The sequence below is a fragment of the Psittacula echo genome, assembly GCF_963264785.1.
Source record: "Psittacula echo genome assembly, chromosome: 5".
NCBI classification, from domain to species: Eukaryota; Metazoa; Chordata; class Aves; order Psittaciformes; family Psittacidae; genus Psittacula; species Psittacula echo.
This window is the reverse complement of record NC_137739.1, coordinates 42088916-42111163: the sequence shown is the minus strand read 5'-3', so window position 1 is coordinate 42111163 and position 22248 is coordinate 42088916. Positions and strand designations below refer to the sequence as shown.

At 36.3% G+C, this 22248-nt stretch overlaps 1 protein-coding gene across 6 annotated transcripts in view; it reads left to right on the top strand.

Annotated features, from left to right (window-relative positions):
• The window catches only part of GPHN (gephyrin), a gene marked incomplete at its 3' end in the record, with an annotated part of 311539 nt that overhangs the window by 123012 nt on the left and 166279 nt on the right, over positions 1 to 22248 (top strand). For all 6 annotated transcript variants that reach the window (XM_080619965.1, XM_080619964.1, XM_080619962.1 and 3 more), the window contains exon 3: positions 4267 to 4324. In XM_080619965.1, coding sequence (XP_080476091.1) covers positions 4267 to 4324 — 58 coding nt within the window. The remainder of the gene's footprint in view (positions 1 to 4266; positions 4325 to 22248) is intronic.

Below are 22248 nucleotides of genomic sequence, written 5' to 3'. Positions count from 1 at the left end.
AACCAGAAAACACGGGGTGGATCTTCATCACGTAATTCTACACCTTAGAGTGAGTAAAACTGTTGTCGTGAAGCACTTTGCAGGCTGTTTTGCAGTATTTGTCACTGGCATTGCAGCCAGCTTGTTCTAGCTACCAGTGTTCTGTTGTGTAGGAAGGGAGCCTGAAATAGCCTATCATCTTACTCCCTCCCTCAGGGTGTTTTAACAGTTTATCAAAGGATAGAAGCTAGTGTCAAAGTAGCTTTGTGACTGCTTTTAATGTATGCTTTTACAGGTAGTAGAGTACAAAGTTGTTTTCAAACAAAAAATTCGGCTATCCCCTTCCAGGGAATACTCAGTGAAGTTTTGGCTGTATGTGATGATCCAAGGCAAGGTGATTTGCTGAGATCACCATTAAGCCCAGTTGAGTAAGCTAAAAATGCTGTCTTGATCAGTTTGCTCCAGCAGTAGTAGTATCATAACATGTATTCATTCAGCAGCCTGTGATAAAATGAACATGCTCTTAGAATTAGAAAGAGACAGTCTGGCTCCCAGTCATTTGATCTGCTCACAAGCGCAGTCTCTGCTTGGTTTATAAGTCAAATCAAAATATCCTGATGGTAAATAACGAATATATTTATGAGATGGATCTGTGAAAAAACCAAAAAGTTGGGCAGAAAGGATTTTGAGTTTTGCTTTCATTTAACGGTGAAGCAGAGTTCCACTGGGAGGTTTAATGACAACTTCATATCATTTAGACAGTGATCTATCTGAAGAAAGATTAATGTTAATTAAGTGGCACTGGAGAACTTCAGCAGATGACAGCAGCCAAGCTGTCTAGAAGCTATTTTTAGAAAATTGACTTCACTGCATTCTGTATGACTCATTAATTAACGGATGAATCAATAGCTCAGCTTCTTATGGCAGTCACGGAATGTGGAACTGTATATAAAGAGTATGTTCATATCTTTAGTCAGAATTCAAATTGTAAAATCTGATCAGTATTGATTCAGTCCAAGTGCACAAGTGCCTTGCACATGATTTAGTTATTCAGTAATTAACTCAGTGAGTCCATTGGCGCAGGCATATATACTGGGACGCAGGGAAGACCAGTCAGAAGTCCAACTTGCAACTGTATGGGAAATAATACTGTGATAATTTTAACCTTATATCAAGAATAAATGTTTTATAAATGAGAAATTCAGTTTCTGGTTTAGGTAGATTATTGAAATATACAGGTAATAAAAGGATAACTTATTAAAACTTGATAGTTTATTGTTATAAGAGTTGTAATTTATTTCTCTTGAAGTTTTGTCTTCTCAAGTTCTCTTCCCATTAGGGCTGTGGTTCATTGTTTCTTTCCTCCATTTGAGCACAGTTCTTCATGGTTTTTAACTTTCCTTTACTTGGATGAAGTTCAAGTTTTCTCTCTTCAGTGGTACTCTGCTTTGATTTGTGAAATAGTAAAGCTTCCATCTGTTCTAATACAACTGTATTGGCCTCACTTCAGTTTATTTCCTGTATTTTGCTAATTTCTTAGGTTGCTATAGAAACCTTACTTTCCACATTTTCCTCAATCTTTTTTTTGAACTTCCAGCAAACCCAATCTGAGCATTGTATATCAACCTGAGATGCACTTGTTTCCCTAAAAAAGACAGTTTTATTCTTTCACAAAATCCTGTGCAAATAGTTACATGAGATTTATTATTTCCTAACTATTTTTATGAATTTGCCCATCTCATCTTTTCTGATTCTCTCCTCAAATACCTTCACCAATTGAGGCCAATATGAGGTGTGGTTCTTCATTTTTATTGTGTCAGCTCTGATTTCTACATCTAGGAGTAATTTAATTTCTCTCCTGCAAAGGGATTAGAGAACTGGAGTGGCAGTATTGCATGCTGGGTATGATACAAACCTGTTGAGACTGCTGTCTGTTGAAATTTTAATATAAATTGCGTGACTTTTCAGAGATTATCTGTAGCATATGCACATGTGAAAAATTAAAGCTAACTAGTATTTGAAATAATTCCACTAGTAAATAATGCTGTATTGTATTTAGCTTTGCTTTTGGTTGTGTATTTGTTCTGAGGAGAAAATGCCATTTACATTGTAGAATGCTGGATGTTGTGTTGTTCAACTAGAGGAAAATGTAATAAAATCTATAATAAAACTAAAACGTGTGAAAGATGAAGAGTGAATCTGCACAAGAATTAGGTCCCTGGTGAATTGAATTCTGGCCCTTTTAACACGTTCATGCTGCATTACATTTTAGTGTACAAAGCCCACAGTAGTTAATGTGTCCTCATGCCAGCTGGTCCTTTGCTTTTCTGATTGCAGTGTAATTGCTCTTGAAACACTGAACAAAAAAGCTGGTGTGAAACTTTCTAACAAAACCAACCAGCAGAGAGAGGTTACTCCCAAGAAAATGAAAAAACATATGCCACATGCAAGTCCTCTGTCATGCTCTCTTTCAAAACTGTGGATTTGTAGTTTTGTGGATTTCTTTTCCCTGTATATTCCAAGAAAGTGCTTAATAGTTGTGCTGAGGGTGGACAATAAAGAAATCTGCTAAGTGGAATTCTTTGCTGGTGGAGTGCTGGCAGCAGAGACTCTGTCCTCCCCTTCTGCTAGAGGATAGAAAGTCAATGAAGTTATTTTTTTGGGTACTCCAAAATATGGGCAGGAATGGATCTAAAAGAACTAAATAAAAAATGTTTTCTAATGGACCTCATTCCGGTAGCAGAAGGACTAGTCGTGTGCAGTAACAGTGTGACTGATCTGAGCCATTCCTTCTCATGATATATAAAGCAGTCTTTCATAATGAAGTTAAAACCAGTTTCTTGTAGCTGCCCCAGGCAACACCATTTGCACAAAGGTCAGGTACAGTGGAGACTAAAAGCTCATGTTTGGACTTGCACTGGCAAAAAAAAGCTTCACTTCTCTCCCGACTTTCAACTCCATTGATGATAAGCAGCAATGGAAGTTGCAGATGAAATAAGAGGGTAATTACTGCACTCTAATGGTTCATCATGAATTTGAATGCTGTGATGTGGACCCCATCTCTACCTCAGAAATCTTAGTTGATATTACTTGAAGCAGTGATGGACTTCAGACTTGGCTTTTTCTATGCAGACTTCATCTTCTGTTTAAAGCTTTCAAACCATCCATTTCTGAGTGACTTACTTGTAGAGATACAGAAAGGTAGGACTTAAGAGGAAAATCTTAATGTGCTTTCTGTGTTACTCTCTTCTTCCCTATTTAGGTTGAGTAAACAGTATGTGTAATAATGTCAAGATTGAATGTAAGGAAATACATCAGTGTAGAAATACTGACAATGGGAAGCAAAAATTCCAATAATAGGCAGATAATACAAATGCACATTTGATAGCTGTCTACTGCTTTAGTTTCTTGTATGATTTCTGTTTCTGTAGGACCTAGAAGATGACTAGTGTTGCTTGAGCCGGCAGGGAGGTCATTAGTGGCAGTTATATTTTTAGGTCTGAGTTGTCACTATCAATCATACTGCTTCATGAAATAAAAGCCATGGCTGCATGTCCCTGGAGAAAATGTATTATTTAGCACAATTTGTAGTACATGCTATTCATGCATCCTCAGCATGTGAACTATTCTTTACTATAAACTTTTGCAGGATATAGACAAGTAAGTTCAATGTGGAGCAAACCTCACTTTTTCTACATCAGAGCTAACTATTGCACATCACCTACCTTTTATTACCCGTCTGAACAACAGAGACTCTTCAAACACGGAAGCCATAGAGTCTGTGTGGATTGTGAGTTCTGTACACAGGCATCTAATTAAAAACAAATCAATTTATAAAATTACATTTGGATTTATTTAAGACTGTATAGCAGCTTAGTGAAATACTGAGCACAAAGCATATCAGGTTTCAAATACTTAAACTCATCCATATAACTTAGACAACAAACAAGAGGTCAGAGTATGATGCCTGATGGCCATTAATATAAAGAACAGCATCCTGGTGATGGTAGTTCTGCTTGGTTGACCTCATTCTTATCTTTCAGGCTAGTGAAGGACACCTTGTTTCTAATGTTTATGTTAGTTACATGAGGATTTTTCTTTGGATAAAGAAAGGAAAGGGTTTTTTTGCTGTTTTGGGGCTTAGCACATTTTACCTCTAAACTGGTAGGAGGGATATTTGTGTTTTGCAACAAGTAATGACACCATTAACATCCTGTGCATTGCGTTATTGATTTTGAGAACATTTTTGTTCTGATTTCAGAGAATATTTTTTTCTCCTGATTTCAGGTTGGGTGGGACTATATCTGCATACAAGATAGTGCCAGATGAAATAGAAGAAATCAAGGTACAGTATTATTGTCTTCCAACATTGAATTTCTTTGCTTGGAGAATTACAGGAATGTCATATTAAAAAGCCATGTTATTTCTTGCTTTGAAGTTTATCATGGGGGGAAAGTGTCTAGAGTAAAATTGTTAGATACATATTTAGACATCTAAAATAGAATTTTTATTATTTTTACAAGTACAGGTTACCTTCAGCTTAAGTTGACTTCAACAGGGTTTGTTTGATGTCAAAAACTTGTGTAATTGAGCATGCTTCTGTTTTGTTACCTGAAGACAGATGCAGTATTAATGTGAACATTGAGTTATATTTTCATAACAGAAAATAAATATAAACATAGTGTCCTTTTGCCTTTTTTTTTTTTTTTTTTGCAATATTATCTGTCTTAAAAAGGGATAGTATGAAGTCATTGGTACTCAAAATCATTAAAAGCTCTTTGATTTTTGAGGACTGACCACAACAAATACTAGGGTTTACCTCCAATGCAGTGTACATGACAAAAAACCTCACTTTACCCGAGTCCACTCATGGAAGGTACTTCAGCAATTTTTGTCAGTTTTGTTCTTCAGTGGAGTAAAAGATTGGTACTAGGTGAGAATTTGGCCTAGGTCTGGCAGTGTGGTCTTTGTAGCCGATTCTTTATTTGGATGGTAGTCAATCAGTCTGACGTATTGCTTGCTCATTAAGATTGATTACATTGTGCTGTCTCTTGTACTCATTTTCAGCTGTGCAAAAGGAGCTGGGTAGTTTAAAATCCAGTAAAGGGAAGTGTTTTCATAATCATCTGATCTAGATATGGCTTCGTAGTATGTAAAATTGTGAGGATTTATTCCTCCTTAATTGACATGAAACTCACTGTAAGAAAATACAGTGACTGCCCATATGTGCATCAAAGTTATCACTTTGTTTTGATCACAATTTATTTCTCTCCTCTGAGGTTCATTCACTCCTATCCTAAAGTATTAAGAGGAGCACAATTTTTTAGGATAAGTACAATCTTTAGTCTTTGGTACTAGTAAGAAGGAGAGAAGGTTTTCAAACTTACTTGTATCATGCAATATTTTCATGGCGTCCAGAGAACTGCACCAAAACTATAAAACCGAGAACTACAAAAACTGTAAACCATAATCTTTCTTCTTTAATATAAGAAATCCAAACCCACTGACATTTTGCTAATGTTGAAGATGGAGAAAAGGAAGCTGATATTTCTGGCTTTATTGTGCAAACTGAGTTCAGTGAACAAAGGAAAATGGAACGCTGGGAAATAAGGAACAATTTTATTTTTAGGGAATTACTGTATTAGGGAAGATCACTAGTCACAGGAATGTGGTTTCCTCCATCTTGCCTCCTCCCCCCAGCTGCTAAGGAGGCCTGTTCTGAATTTTCAGCTCTTTCTTTCTCAGTTGGTGTTTAAGTGCTTGAGATATACAGCAAAGGGTTGGTTTCTCATTGATCTCAGTTGTGCCAGCATGTAAGTGTGGAAGGAGGATTGTATTTTCTAAGTCAGAGCTATTCCAAGTGCTTGGAAAAAATCTCCTTTGCTTGTTTCTGGTAGTTGTCTTGTCTTATTCAGGTAGTGGGGTCTTGTAGGTTTTGATTGAAATCAGCCCATCTCTCACACCTTAAATGATTGAACATCTGAAGCTGCAATAAAATAAGTGTTATTCGTATGAAATAAGGCATGACTGGAAGATGCTAAGACACACAAGCAGTGAGTATAATGGACAAATCTATACCAAATATGGAAAAGTATTCTGTTGTATAAATGCATTTTGAATAGCAGCTGGCAAACAGGGAGACTGAGCATTCTTGCAGTAAATATACAAGGTGTCTTAACTTATGAAAGGTTCTCCAAGCACAATTGAGTAGAAAAAGGAGAAAGGAGGAAATAAAAGAGAAAGCAATTATGTTATTGGAATGCTACTTGTAGAGAGGACAGAATCTTCTTCCATGCACAAAAGTTCAGAGTTATTTTGCCTCACAACTATCTCTTCCCTATTTAAACATGAAATACTATGGGGTTTAATTTGATGAATATGCAAGAAGAACAGCTCCATTTTTAATACCCGATTTAACTTGACAGACTGCTGAATTATATTCACAGGACTTGGAATATTCATGTTTGCTAATAGTCCTTACAAAGTAAACTGCTTTCTTAAAAGGCAAAGAGTGTACTTTATCAGGCAGAGAGCACTAATTACTGTGACAAATAAATAAGAATTCTCTTTGGCAGTGTTTCCATATATTTTAGAAGAGGTGGTAGATTAACTTCCTTTACAGCTTACAATAATTTATAAGAAAAACAGATGTATTGATTTTGTTAATTCATGTAATTAGATCTTAGGTAGAACATCATTATAAAGAGACTGTATCTCTGAGTTTATGGCCGAGGAAAAACTCTGTAAGCCTTAATATACCTGCTGGTTGAAAAACATCTGTAGAAGCTTAATGAAATGCATGTTTTTAAATATATATATATATAAATAAATATGAGGATTTATTTATCCATATTGCAGTACTCAGCAAATTTTAACATGTCTTTATAATGTTTCCATTCTGGATTGTTTAGAATATATTTATCCTTGCATGTGAGTGTGATTTTACTATTTGTACATATGTATCGTGAGGTCATAAATGAGTTATGTATCTAGATTATAGCCTGTACAAAAGTGTATCTATTTCTTTGAATGAGTTGTGAATGCTCCGTCCTTGGCGGTGTTCAAGACCAGGTCGGATGAGGCCTTGGGTGGCATGGGTTAGTGTGAGGTGTCCCTGCCCATGGCAGAGGGGTTGGAACTAGATGATCTTAAGGTCCTTTCCAACCCTAACTATTCTATGATTCTATGATTCTATGATTCTATATGGTGTGTGTTGTGTATAATTAAAGCAGTGCGTCCTGCTTACCAAAACTAAGTAGTATCTGGTGTGCTTATAGGCGTATGTATAGGAGTATTTATGGTAGAAGTGATAGCATGTACCCTAACTACTCTCTTGCATGTTATCAAGGTGTTGTGGTTTAACCAGGACTCAAGTTTAGGAAGAATTGTGTGGAACCAACTACCACTACAGTTCCTCAGCATCTATATGTGTCTGAAATGGAGTGGGATGTAACTTCTCTTCCCTAGATTTTTGTCATAGTTGCTTAGATTCCCAAAGTGTGAGTGCTCAGAAGGTAACCATATGAAGATACCATCATATTTCAGGTTTCCCCCCCTGAAAACTTTTCTAGAAGGTAGAAATGTCTTCTGTTGCAGGATCTTCAGAACCAATGCTTCAATAAGAGAAGCTTTCAGAGGAAGAAAAACTGAGTGAATGCCTAAATGGATATACTGCCATCTGCATTCCTGTCATTTCTCTACACCACTTAAAGGAATGGCACCTTGTTTTCAGTACCTTCTGGTTTTAACATACTGCAGGAACTGATGAAGACAGTAAATATAGTAATTACAGCATATTTGGAGAAAGTGTCACTGTTTCAACATTCTCTAGACTTTTGGTCTTGGCAGAATTATTCATCTTGTAAGCAAGGAGCTTTTCAAACTTGCAAAAACACATCGGCAGATTTCAGCCTTGCTTCTTGTCCCCCCAGTAGTATGTTGTGCCTGAAGAACAGGTCTTCCAAGCCAAATAAGTTCATGGACATGGGGACTGGTGAGCATATCTGGCAGCACTGGTTTTGAAGAATATTTTGGTTGGAAAGTAAAGCAACTGCATTTGAGAGGAAAAGAATAGTAGTAAACTTAACATTTCCTTATTTCCAGTTAATGACATTCATTACAAAATACAATTTCATTTACAACGTGGAGTTTGCCTCAAGAGTAACGAACCATTTATGACTATTACTAATGAGAGGAAGTTTGTGTGTTGTGCCTGTAGATAGTTTTATATGTCAACACTCGCATGTTATGGTTTATAACACCGTGGGAGGTGGTCTTTTTTGATTGCAGCATTCTGTCTCCATGCGTTGTGAAGGATTGTTATGCTAGAGGAAGACTCAGTGAATGAGAAGGCCATTCATTAACAGATTTCTAAAGAAATACTTGGCTTGCTAGGATTTGCAAGTGAACAGAAGAAGGGAATGTAATTGAAGGGGGGTGGTTTTGGTTTTTGTATGTTTGTTTTGGGTGGCTTGGGTTCAGTTTTGTGGCTTGTTGTTTTTTGTTTTTTTGTTTTTAAGTGCTTCCCCATATGCTTTTCACGTAGGCATATGCATGCAGTTAATAATCTCAGGATAAGAAATGAATTTGGGAGGAGGTGTTCAATTCATAAAAGTGATATGCACAAGAACGGCATTGCCATTGTATTTCATTCTTGTAATACTTGTGGTATGAGACAGATACAGATACTCCAGTGTAGAGAACAAGGTTAAATGGTTACTTCCTCTGGTAGTTAATTTTAAGAAATTTTGTTAGAAATTTTTTCTTAGAACTGGTTGTAAATTTGTAATTTACATGTAAAGCAATTCTAGAGGAAGATGGGAATTTTCTTTAGTTCCATTATCCACCCTTTCACAGGAGCTCATTAAACACCTTTAGTTCTTCTATAGTTGGTTGCTCTTTAAATGAAAGCACATATGCATTAAAGGCTACATTTAAGACTACAGACCTTTTCCCTGAATAATGATAGCTCTATTTTTTCTTTAGAAGTATGTGTTCACTTACTAGTTTAACATTAAAATCCTTTTCATGAATAGCTCTCACACATTCCTCTCAGATTGACTTCTGCCTGTGAGGCAACAGACTCTGGTGATAAAGATTCAAGAGTAGAAAGTTATTAAAAACTGTGTGAGAGGGGGAATTAGCCAGAAGGGAATGTGTCTTCTTAGAGGGCAGTTGCTCTAGGTGACTTACTAAGGAATTAATGAGATTTTAACTTTTCCATGCAATCATATTTGGGAACATCTTATGAACAAAATAAGCTGATTTCAGTATCAGCTGCATTTCAGGGCAAAGCTGGACTCTGTCATCAAAAATATGCATCTTTGAAATTATTACAAATAATTTCAGTCTATTCAGAGACTTTCTCAGAAATCATCTCCAAGTTTGTAGACCTTGTGGTGTCATATACCTACATAATACTGTATGCCAGAATCCATTCTTTATGCCAGTAGGAGTAGCTGATGAAACTCATGCAACCTGTGTGTATAGCCAAGAGACACTGGCCTTGATCCTTCAACGCATTTTCATGTATATCAATGTGTGGAAAAAATAAGTAGCAATTTGTCAACAAGTGCTTGTATCAAAAAAAATGAAAAAAACTGAAAGAAAGGTAGTCATTATTAGTGTGGTGGATAGTCCATAAGAACAGAAATGTGGTTCAAAATATTTGGACTTCACAAGACTGTCTTTGTAACTTAATAGTTGGTGTCAGGGCTTTTAAATATTTTTGCATCTTCTGTAGAATCAACAATACATTACATAAACAAGATGTGCTGTTATCCAGTTTTGCATAGGACTTTAAGTCCTGAATCTGGTTTATTTCATCATTGTATTGATGTTCATCTTCTAAGTGTATGAGCATTTTCTGAAGATCTTCACAAAAAATTTCCCCAAGGTTTTTAACGGGAGGCATCGTAATTTGGTGAATACGCTCTGTGTATCTGTTTGGATCCAGCACAAAGAATAGATTTAATCTTCCAGTGACCTTTGAGAATAAGAGTTTTTTGAAGAGACTCAAGCTGTTTAAAGTATGCAGTCCCACCAATCCCATCACTGGAAATGTAAAACACCAAGCAGCTTTTACTACTTACCTTTGCAGGAAGAGCAGTTCTGGTTCTTGTTTTTTCTGATAGTGTTTTCCTTCTTCTACCTCTTAGGTTAGAATTACTAACTCATGGCACAAGAGCTCTTACTGAGTAGCATGACATAAAAAGGTATTATCAATTGAATGTGTAATGAGTAGTATCTCTATAGACTCCAAAGCTTACAGATAGAAGTTGAAAAAGATTTAAAGGCAATGTATGATAGCCATGTGTTCTTCCATGATTAGATTACTAGTCATGCTGGACTGTGTGCTGGCTAAAACTGAGGGCTTGTATTTTACTATGCAGTCAGAGTCCGACTCTGCAGTAGACAGCTTTTTGTGCTCCTGCAGCCAGGAAAAGAAGGTTTATAAAATGTTTTGCAGGTGTCCTAACAAGTAACAAAAAATAGATGCTGTTCTGAGATCTTAATTTAGTGTATGAGATCCCTGATAAACTTTCAGATTTGAATCTTCTACATCTACTTGGTTCTCAGGTTTCCACAAAGGAGACTTTCTTATGAATCCAGCTCAGACAATTGAATTCCCTTTAATTAAAGTTTTCCTGATGTATGCACAGATTTCTTCACAATTTAATTTCTAAATTCTGTATTAGCATAGTCAATCACTGATTAGTATTATTTTTAAGCTACATATGACTCACAAAAAAAATAAATTGCGTTGTTTAGGTGACAGAAAGAACTTCTGAGTTTTTACTTGCTGTGTTAATCCTTAAATGGTTTTACAGACTGTTGTTGTTTCCATGCTGGAGAGAATGGAAAAGTTTGTCTGAGAGATGATGTGCGAAAACTGAGAAAAGCATTATATGAAACAAAAAATTACTTTCCTTTGTCTGTGTGTATGCATTCATGCTGTAAGTACATATATATATATAGTCAGTTATGCCTAGATATATAGACCTCTTGCAGTACTGATAATGTGCCCATAGCTCTTTCTCCTCCCATGCCATGCATTTGTGCTCTATTCTTTTAGTTCTTGTCAACAACTGAATATATTATATTACATCATAGTCTATTGATTCTACTTGACTGTGATTTTGTTATCTGTTTTGTTATGTCAATTTTTCTTCTCATTAGCATTCTCAGTGCTTTGGTTTTTTAAGTCTAACCTTTTTCCTGGAAAGCACTGTCTATATTAATGTCTATATAGAGTCTAGGTTTTCAGTGCCAAGCCTGACTGTGTGAGCCTGACCCACTGTCCAGGCATACTGTCATACCAGGGAAATATGAGTGTTTCATAAGGATGACTTTTCTATCATGGGATTTTTTTTCCCATCTATGAAGCCAGTAGTTGTTGTTGATATCTGTTTGGACTCTCGTGTTGTTCTGCTCTGAGAAGTTTGAGACTCTTTTCTTGAAAGGACATGACTGTTCTCTATGCTATAGCTATTGCTATCTCAAGTTTTCATATAGAAACTCTTAGGGGACTACTCACTGAAGGAGCTTTTCATCCGTTTCTCTCATGTGTGGATGATGGATACTCAGTGTGATCACTGACCTCTCAAACAAACAAACAAACAAAACTATACAAAAAGAGTGTAAAGTGAGAGATGCCTGAAGTGTCTATCGCTCTTCCCTAATCAGTGGACAATAGGATTCAGCCCTGCCCTTGTGGATGTTTCCTAGCATTTGATGGGATTTTTTTTTTAGGCCCAGGCAGCTGCTGCTGTTACCAGTATTACACAGTACATTTTTCCTTTCTGCCTTCTCATTGTTTCTACTGTTTTGGTAGATGTGCATGATATAAAACCAAGCAACTCAGTTGGGAGAAGTTGAGCATATGCTCTTTTTGGCATCTGGAACTGAAGAGGCCAGTTGACTTCTTTTGTTTGGAAGAGACACTCGCAAGTACGTGGGGGTGGAAAAAATTACAAACTCCAATCTCCATTAGGACTGCTGAGTGCATCGCAAGCACTCCTGCTTTCCTGGCAAGGACATCAAATACCTAGATCTCTGGATTAAAAAGTATATTCATTAACTTTCCACATGAAAATAGGAGTTGTCATTTCTTGTTTTCCAGCTGTCTTCCGTCTTATGTTTCATAGGCTTTGTGGCCTTGGAGGCTGCATGGCTCAAGAAATGACAGAGGAGACCACCTCACCAAGCTACCTTCCTCTTACAAGCTGTCTTGAACATAGAAGATGATGAAGCATTATTATTAATTCGTATTCTAATGTGAGAAGGATTTAAACTAAGGCATTTTCTATTTTATTGTGAAAGTTGGTCTTATAAACATCCAAAAGAAGTTTAGCCTATGTTTTGCAGATCATGGAATATTGCAGCAGGGGGAAGGAAAGAACAGGAAGATTTAAGTTGCAATGCCTTGCCAATGACATAAAATCACTTAAGTAATATTATTATGTACTTTCCAAAGCAAAACAAAATAGTTCTGTGGTTCTCCTGCAAATAGAGAAGTTTCAGTAGGATTAAAAAAAAAAAAAAAAAGCTGAAAGTTAGTTTACAAGACAAACCAGTGTATTGCTAATCTTTCAAGCCTTTCTGGTTACCCAGCATTTAAGCATTATTGGTGCTGTTGCCCTTAGGAGGGGAGATTAATGTGTATCAGATTTTTTACACTCACAGTCCTGTTTATCTATAAATCATCCTTCACTAAGTAAACTAGAAATAAACAACAAAAACCTTCAAATCTCTTTTTGTTTTCAAGCATAAAAAATACCTTTGCTTCTCTCTGTGGCCATTGTAACCATCTTTCTCTGTTTTCCTCCTGGCTTTCTTCAGTTTTGCATTCTGGCAAAATATGTTTCCCTGTACTGATCATCACCTGAAATCTAGTTAGTTCTTGGGGCATCTGCTTGCTTGCTCTAACAAAGTTCTTGGGCTTTTCATCTGACCAAGTATACTGGCCAATGTTTTCAGTGGCTTCTCTTCTCACTGGAAAAGTTGCTTCAGCTGAATCAGAGGACAAAACATAGTTCAACTTTATTATGCAGCAAATAGCTTTTGGCAACTATATAAGTAAATCAAGTTTATATAAAAGCGCTAATAATTTTCCATGTGACCTGTTACATTAATTTTTGTTTGGTTATATTTACCCTATCAAAATGTATTGTGGTGAATCTTTCTTGAGATCTGTGAAAGAAATTTTAATGTTGCCTTATAACTGGTAATGTCATAATTGGTTAGGGGTTCACGTGGGTTTGAGGGAGATCTGCAACATGATTCTTTTTTCTTGTGGTAAACAGATTTCTGAAAGTTCTTTTCTGATTGTCAAAATAGATTAATACTGGTACTGTATGTATAAGAAGAATGGAGATCAGGTGGTGTGTTTTGTGGGTTTTTTTATTTAAAGAAACCCACCTTCAGATTCTACAGCATTTACAGGTGTCTTAGTGGATTATGAAAATTATTATTTGTAGAGAAATTAAGTATACCTGCAAATAAGAACATTGAAATACTGAATGGCTGGGTGACAAACTATCTGATGAAATTCAATGGAAGTAAATGTTAAGTGATGTGTATGGCAGTTGTGAAAAAGACCTAAATTTGCAAATGAAATAGGGGTCTCTGACTTGACTTTTCCAATTCTTGAATGAGGTCTGAGAAGTATGCTAAGGTAGTTACTATTAGCTCAGTGTTCAGGATCAACTGAAGGGGAGGAAAGAAAAGGGAAAAAAAACCAAACCATTGTGAGGAATTATTAAAAAAGGAACGAACACCATAACACAAAACTTTCTGTTATGGTGGGACACCAGAGGCTCATACATATAAAATGGTTTATGAAGGGCTGATCCCTTAATCACCAAAATGGCACAGTAGAGCTGAAAAAGATTTAGAATCAGATTATAAAAATTATCTAATTTATAGAAGCACTTCCACATGAGGAACAGATAAAGAGACTGAGACAGAAACATCCACAGGTGGCACATTTGGTTGCATTTCAGCAGCATTCTTCCTTACTTCTGCTGCACTTCTTAAATTAACTCTTGTGCTTAATTTAGGCAAATTGTAAGACAGCCTCAAGGCACTGAAGCTTTGAATATGCCTTTTATTAGTTGAGAATCTACTGCCTGGGGTGGGGGGAGAAAAACAATGAAAGAATGGAGTTCCTGATAGCAGAAAGCATTTGCTTAAAACTGATGAAGCTAAAACTTTATCTGGTTATAACACAGCAGTTATCTCTCCATCAGAAACCAGTTCATTAGATTGTATTATTCTGACAAAGATTTGTAACTGGTGGACTGCAGATAATTCTGCTAAAGTAGTATAGTTTATTTTGCTTTCAGATTATGTTTCCTCTCTAGATGCTATTTGTGTTATGTTTTAATGGCTTGATTGGAAAAACACAGTAGGAAGAAACCAACCAAGTCTACACACACCTGCCTGTGATATGCAAGCTTGTAAACTGTATTAATAGTGATACTTAGTACTAAAATGTGTGATTACACCTAATTAAACTTCTCTGATAATTAATTTTTTTTTTGTGGTGCCCTAATCCTTTAGTTACCCTATCCCATGTAAGGTCCACTATCTAAAACAGAATAGGAAACATGATTTAACAGAAAACCAACACAAAACTTCCTTCAAAGGAATATCATAAGGAAATTATATAAAATAGTGTTAACAAGCATGCTGAACTCTGTGGCTAGAGGCATTTTGTTTGCTCAGATGCTTTTTTTTTTAATCAGGTGTACAAGATTCATCTAGATGAGATTTCATACTGATGAGCTGTATCTGAGCACAGATGTAAAATGGAAAATTTTAAGTGGATTCTATCTTTTATTGAGTATGTTGGGTAAGAGGCTTACCTTATTCCTGACAGTACACAGAGCTGGAATGTTGGCTTATAAAGACTTCTACAAATGGATGTCTTCTAGGTAAACAAAATCAGAGCAAAGTATGTGGACATGCTTAAATGTTAAAGATGCTTTCCTTAGCCGTAGCCACCGCAACTCTAGTGCCAAGAACTGAACATTTGTCTTGACCCATGTCTGTGTTACCAAATCATGCAGACCAATAAAATATATCTATCTTCTTGGCCACCTGGGCACAAGCTGGCTCATATTCAGCCAGGTGTCAGCCAACACCCCAAGGTCCTTTTTCCTGGGCAGTTTTCCAGCCACTCTTACCCAGGCCTGTAGCATTGCATGGAATTGTTGTGACCCAAGTGCAGGACCCAGCACTTTGCCTTATTGAACATCATAGCATTGGCAACAGCCTTTCAATCCAGCCAGTCCAGATCCCTCTGCAGAGCCTTCCCATCCTCCAGCAGATCAGTGCTCCTACCCAGCTTGGTGTCATCTGCAAACTTACTGAGTGTACTTGATCCCCTCATCCAGACCATTGATGAAGATGTTAAACAGAACTGGTCTCAGTACTGAGCCCTGGGAAACATGACTTGCGGCCAGCTGCCAATTGGATTTAACTCCATTCACCACTACTTTCCATGCCCAGACATCTGGTCTGTTTTAACCCAGCAAAGAATACACCTCTAGGAGAATGCTGTGGAAAGAGTGTCAAAGGCTTTTCTAAATTCCAGGTAAACAACATCCACAGCCTTTCCCTCATCCACTAAGCAGGTCACATTGTCACAGGAGATCAGGTCAGTCATCATCCTGCATGCACTCCACTTTGGAGACCACTAGTCTAGACTATTGAAATGATTTAGTGGTTCAGGGAGCATCACACCAGTAAGTAATGAAAAACACCTCTGTTTTTTAGATTGCTTAGTACTAATCATTCCATAATAGAATTCTTAAGAGGCACTTTGAATTCTTCCACACTTTTGGTTTACATAAATTTGGTTTCAAGTCAAGTTGATATTTTAATCCTATGCCTGATAATAGTTTACTGAAAATCAGCCAGCATTCAAAATTTCATTGGAGGTGTTTATAAAATAGTAAAAACCACAGAAATGTTATTTGAACACATTATCTTAATGAAAATACACTTGACAATAGGTTGTTAAAAGGATCCAGAAAAAGATTGGAGGAGGAGATCTATTCCACATCCAAAAATACTAGATAGCAACAGTTTCAGGTGAGGAAGCCTGGCAGATATGTTAACATGCCAAAAGGAATTCTTCCCCTAATGTCTCTTTCTATAACACAAGCACACAGGAGAAAAAAAGCTTTCCTGAGAGCTTCCATGTTTGGGTTGGGTTTGGTTTTTTTTTTTTTTCCTTAGATAAAAAGCCTTATTGTGTTAATTAGCATTGATAACCACCGTATTTTATTTGGTTCTTTGTTTTGTGTGAGCCATAGTTTACAGAGCTATTTATCTTCATGGCTTTTATGTAGGGGGACTAAGAAGTGCTGCTGCAGGGTAAGGAGAAGACAGACATGAGTGCAGGATGCTGGTGTTGCCTGAATGAAGTGAGTCCATATTGGGTGCATATGAGACCAATATGGACAAATTGTATCAGAGACCTGTGGTTGTAACAAAAGCCAATTATTTTTCCCATGTTGTGTGGAGACAGCATGGATTATGTATTTGGTTGGACAACAGTAGTATTATATATTTGGATGTAAGATTAAGTAGTTAAACAGAATGTCTTGATATTGCAATACACATAATGTAATTTTCTGTGGTCGAAGTCACAATATTTGCTCTTCTGGAGTGTCTTTGAGAACTCCATGGAAGTGTTTCCTAGCGTGCACCTATTTGGGCAAGAAAAACAATTCTTTTCATGTTAAGCACTAACATAAAATGGAAGTTTAATGTTTCTCTTTCATTATTCCTGTGCTTTTGATATGTTCTTTTTCTGGATACCCCCATGATAAAATAGCTAGTATTTCGATATTACTTACTGTAACTCTGTTTCTGTACCTTTCAATTATAATAGGAATTCAGAAATGATTTGACTAAATTTTCCTCAGAGAAATTTATAAGGGAGAGAGAATGCCACTGAATTGTCAGAGATCAGTAAAGGTGCAGTACTTGCTGAGTTTACTTTTTAAAATATTCTCTTATAAAAAATGCACAAGGATTTCTGGAATTGTTCTGTCAGAAACATTTCAATTTCATCTGCCTCATCTTTCTGACAAGATTAGGTGGAATGTTGAGACTGCAAAGGTAACGCATATTTTTACTTTCACCATTTCTACATAGACCGACGTTTCTATTTTCTTTTATTATTTATCATCTGCTTTGTTACTGTTGTTATACTCTATTAAAATAGCCTTGTATTTTAAAATTACAAATACTGTAACAGTTTCAGTGTGTTGCTCCAGTAGCATGATTACACCAACAAATAGGCTGATCCCTTATGGAAATTTATACTGCTCAGGCCTTTCATTTTAAAGATCTTCTGCATCCTTACCAGTGAAGTGGCCTTAGTAGTTGAACATAATTTAAATTTAGTGAGAATTACCTAACATTTATCAAAAGAAATTTGAAAAAGAAGCTATGTATCTGAGGATACCTGATGAAGACAAGAGCTTACCATCCAGGTGTTTTGAAATTCTTGTCACTCTTTGATAAAACAGAGTAGAACTATTCTTTATGTATTTGGAGCAAGGAATGTGTTCTATATTTTAATAAATATTTCTAGGGAATACTGCTATATAAAAAAGGCGGTGTGTAAAAATAAATCTAAGTGTCATTTGGAACACTGAAGCTAATGCTTTAGCTTTACAGAGTATCTTGAGGCTGTAAAAGACAACAATTACCCTCAGGCTCTTTTGAAGGAAAGATGCTTGAGTTTAAAATCAGAGAACTGTAAAGAATATCCTCACTGAGTTGACTTCTGAGACCCAGCAAAAGAAAGAAGCACAGTAGTGTACACTTACTTAAAGGGAAATTATGAGTTTTCTGTAACTAAGTCTTTTATGTGAACCTAACCATAGAAACCACTTAGGACACATATTCTGACTGTTCAGCCCATAGTTGATATACATCATGAAGCTTTAATCATAATGGCTCAGTTCCTTACATTTGCCATTTTGGTTTAAGTAAAACAACTGAAATGCACTTCATGTATTTGGGTACACAGGCCCTTTTACAATGTATTGCCCAGGGAAGTTGTGAATGTGCCATCCCTGGTGGTGTTCAAGGCCAGGTTGGACAGAGCCTTGGGTGACATGGGTTAGTGGGAGGTGTCCCTGCCCATGACAGGGGGATTGGAACGCGATGATCTTAAGGTCCTTTCCAACCCTAACTATTCTATGATTCTATGATTCTGTATTTAAACATGTTATGTGCAGTAACATAGAGATTTTATGTAATATTTGTGCGTGCGTGTGTGTGCTAGAATACTTTTTATTTCAATATTTTTTGCACAATTTTAGTACCGTATGTTGCAGCTCATCTAAACCTGTGGCAATCTCATAACAGTCAAACTGAAAAAAATAAAAGGGGAAATAAGAATTTTCCTCTGTGGTGGAAGTACAGAGTTTGCAAAAGATTTAAACATATTTTTATTGGACCTCATTCAAATACTGAAATCTATCTAAAGGACAGAGATTACTGATGAAGATTTTTCTATAGGTAGGTCAGTGAGAAATGTAATATCTAACTACAAAAACATCATTATAATAAAAGGAGCCTAAAGGAGTGAAGTCTGTTTATTCCGCTAGCCTGCAGTTATCTCCTAAGCAGAATAGTGTTCTTTTGTCAGTACTGTAAATGAGGATGTCCAGATGTTAACTTGCTAGTTATGACCTTCAACTGAGTATATTTAAATGAAGTGGTAGTATGTGTTAGTTTTATAATTATTATTATAGGGTTTTTTCCTAAGGGTTCAAAAATACATAAAACTCAAATTTGCCAAAATCCAAAGAATGGGATAGAAGAGGAACTGCCTGATAAAAATTAGTTTTGTCAGTAAAGTGAGTTTCTGTGTAGAGAGTTGTATCGTGCTCATTCCAATCAAATATATGCTGTAGCCAATGCTTTTATGATCTTTTTTTTTTGTAGATATTTTGAAATTTGAGTGACAGACAAAGAATGCTTAGTTTCCTACTAAAAATATCTTTGCTTTTGGGGTTAGACAGAAGTGAAAGCTGAAACAGGAGCTAGAGACTTAATGTACTAAATGATCTGTGACATTTAGGAAAGAACAGCTACTGTGGCTTGGAAATAGGCTTAATTTTTTAGAGTTGATTGGTATGGATGGTTACAGCTCCAAAACCAAAAGTTCTAAGTGGATGAAGTGTCAAATACTGTGCTTAGATTCATGGGTACAAATGTGCTAGCTCTTGGAGTATTGCTGCTATAGAATTTTTGGATTCCTGATAGACCTGGTCTTTAATCAGCAATAGGTAACTCTTAGCAGAATTAAAAAAATCAAAAAAATCTTTGATCTCTTTTTAACATCTTCAAATTTCACAGATATTTCCAGGCCTGGAGAAAGAGCTCTTGCAGGACAGAAAAGACTTGCTTAGTAATTTCAAGGAAAAGAAGCAAGGTCTTCTTCTGTAGAGTCAGAAGTGGTGGGTGTTGAAATGTGAATTCTGGGTGTGGGTTTGTTCTGCACAGGGGTAAGGGAGAGAGAGAGAGGAATGGTACCGGGTTCTTTCCGGATCTTAATAAGAAAGGCCTGACAACAAATGGCTTAATAAAATATCTGCTTTAATAAAGCAGAATAAGAGGACGAACATAGATAAATCTTACTCGCTTCAGATGCTGCAAACTGTGTAACATTGGGTCAATCCTTCAATGGATTTCCCCACTCATGAGAAATTCCTGCTACACTTTTAGATAAAGGAATAGATTACTGGTGTAATCACCAGTACTGGGTGGGAGCTGCCTTCAGCCAGCTCCTTTGCAATGAGGTAACTGAGTCTGTCCTTGGGCCAGGGGGTTTGTGCAGCATGACTCAGACCTGAGGACTACACTGGATGCGGAGCACAGCACAGCATGCTGTGGGAGCTGCAAGGGAACTGTTGTGTGGATCACTAACTCCATGATGTATAACTGTCTACTGGTCAGGATCACTACAGCATCAGAAACATCATAAATAGAACATTGTGTGGTCCTTAATTTCCAGAGGGTATTGCCCAGTTCTTGCTCACAGATAATATTTATTGCATAGCCTCCTTCATCCACTAATTCCACCTACTCTTTCTTACTGAAAATACTATCTGAATGACTCTGCTGCCTGTGTAGGCTCTTCATCATTCTCCAGCACTAAAGTGGCAATTGTCTGTACAAGGGAAAGCAGTAGTCCAGAGATAACATATACTGTATGCATCATAGTCCTCAAAGTAGAATGTGTGGGAGATAATACACCTCTTTGAAAGGGGCAATATGGTGTTTTTAATTATTGAGATGATGCCTTTATTCTAAATTTTATTGAGCAGATGACTGTAATGTGATTTTAACATGTCCAGAAAGGTAAGTTTTGCAATTAAAAACCAAACAAAAAATACTTACATAAACATTTTCATGTGACAGACCGTATGTTAAAATACTAGTGCATAAAGCAGGTGATAGTCAAAAAGATTAATTATTTCTTATGCAACTTTTTTTCCAAGTATTTAAGTAACTCAGGATTCTCGTAAAGGTTACCATGTGTGTTGTCTTGAATCTTTAAATTAACAGACAAGTGCTTCCTAGTCCAGAGGGCTTTCCATGGTTTCACAACTCTAAAAATGACTCATGCTTTAGCAAGAAGGGTTCTGTTCCTATGAACCAGCAGACATTTTGTATGCACAACTTCCACTACCTGTCTGATCTGAGCACATCAGTAACAATGAGAATGCACTTTTTTCACTAGAACCTGCTGTACCTACAACTGTACTCCTTAAACATTTCCATAATACTGAGTCCTCAAGCTTATCCTTTTGGAAAACTACTAAAAAAATAATAAAAAGTGTTTATATATCCTCTCTTCATTCTTTGTCAAGGTAAACAGGAGGAGTATGAAATACCTATTTATGAAAGTATAATGAATAATTGTGGTATCTGTATATTAATTGTGACATTTAAAATAATGTCTTCTAGATAGTTATGAAGGTTTAATTTAAACCAGATAAAGTGAAAGCAATTTCAAATTAAATTGAAAAAACACTTCTTGAAATACATATAGCAAAAGGTTTACTTATGGTGAGAAATGTCTTCTAAGATTAGTGCAATAGAAATCAGTTGCAGTTTAGAACTTAAATTTAAGAAAAGCTTTTAGTAAAAAGGACACTAAGATTTGATTTGTCTGATGTTAAGGAATGAAGAGGTTATAAATCATTCATTCCTCTTGAAGCAGATATTGTAAGGGCTTCAGTGACTATTCCCTCACTGCTGCAGCTTTTGGTTCTGGCACAGATCTTGATTTTGCAACTGAAGCATATGATACAAATATATTCATTGCCAGAATACTTAATTAATTAAGCCGTCATTCATTCAAGATTAACTGTTAGGAGTACATGTATAGATGACATGCTTAGTGCAAGTGTTTCTTACCCTGGAAATAGTAGTTTGTTTGAAAACTCTGTCACAGGACCAATAATTGCAAATAGAACCAGTGCATTGGAAATTATGGGCCTGGAAAGCATTTCTGAGTATACCAAGACATTCTCTGCAGCAGTCAAGAGACTTGCTATGATCGCAGCAAGCATTTGTAAGGATTGCTCTTTCTGTAGCAAAAAGCATGTTCTTCTTCTCTCATTCTGATAGTACTAATTTCTTCTATGATTCTTAAATTTTAGTAAGTGAAGTTTGCCACCTGTTTTTACAAAATCAAGGATTACAAGTGATTCTGCTTAAATTATCTTTTCTGGCTCTTTTCATTCATTGCTTTGAACTTTGTTTGTGTCCTCTATGGTGTTGTTAACAGTTTGAGACTAGACCGAGCTAGATCACTTCTGTAAAGCAGTTGCTTTATTAAGCTTCTGTTTGCTTCATTTGCAGCAAATTTATCAAATTAGGCAGACTTCTTACAAAGTTGTTTCCACTTCAGTCAGTTCAGAAGGACATACTTTTTTTTATTTTACATACATAATTCTTGTCATGTAACGGTTAGTATATTTTTCTATGCAGCACAAAATAACTTCCAAGAATTTAGGACCTTAGAAACAATGAAGATTACAATACAAAAAATTCTTAAAAAATGCTGTAGGTTGTTAGACCTTCTGGATATTTTTTGCCTGTGAGATTTTCTATATCCATAAAGGCATGTTTGAACAACCTTAGTATCCTGGTGGATTTTAGCTCCATTTATACCAGCTGCAGAAACAGTTGGAAGGTGATTTTGAAATCTCTTTAGGATTTTTTAAT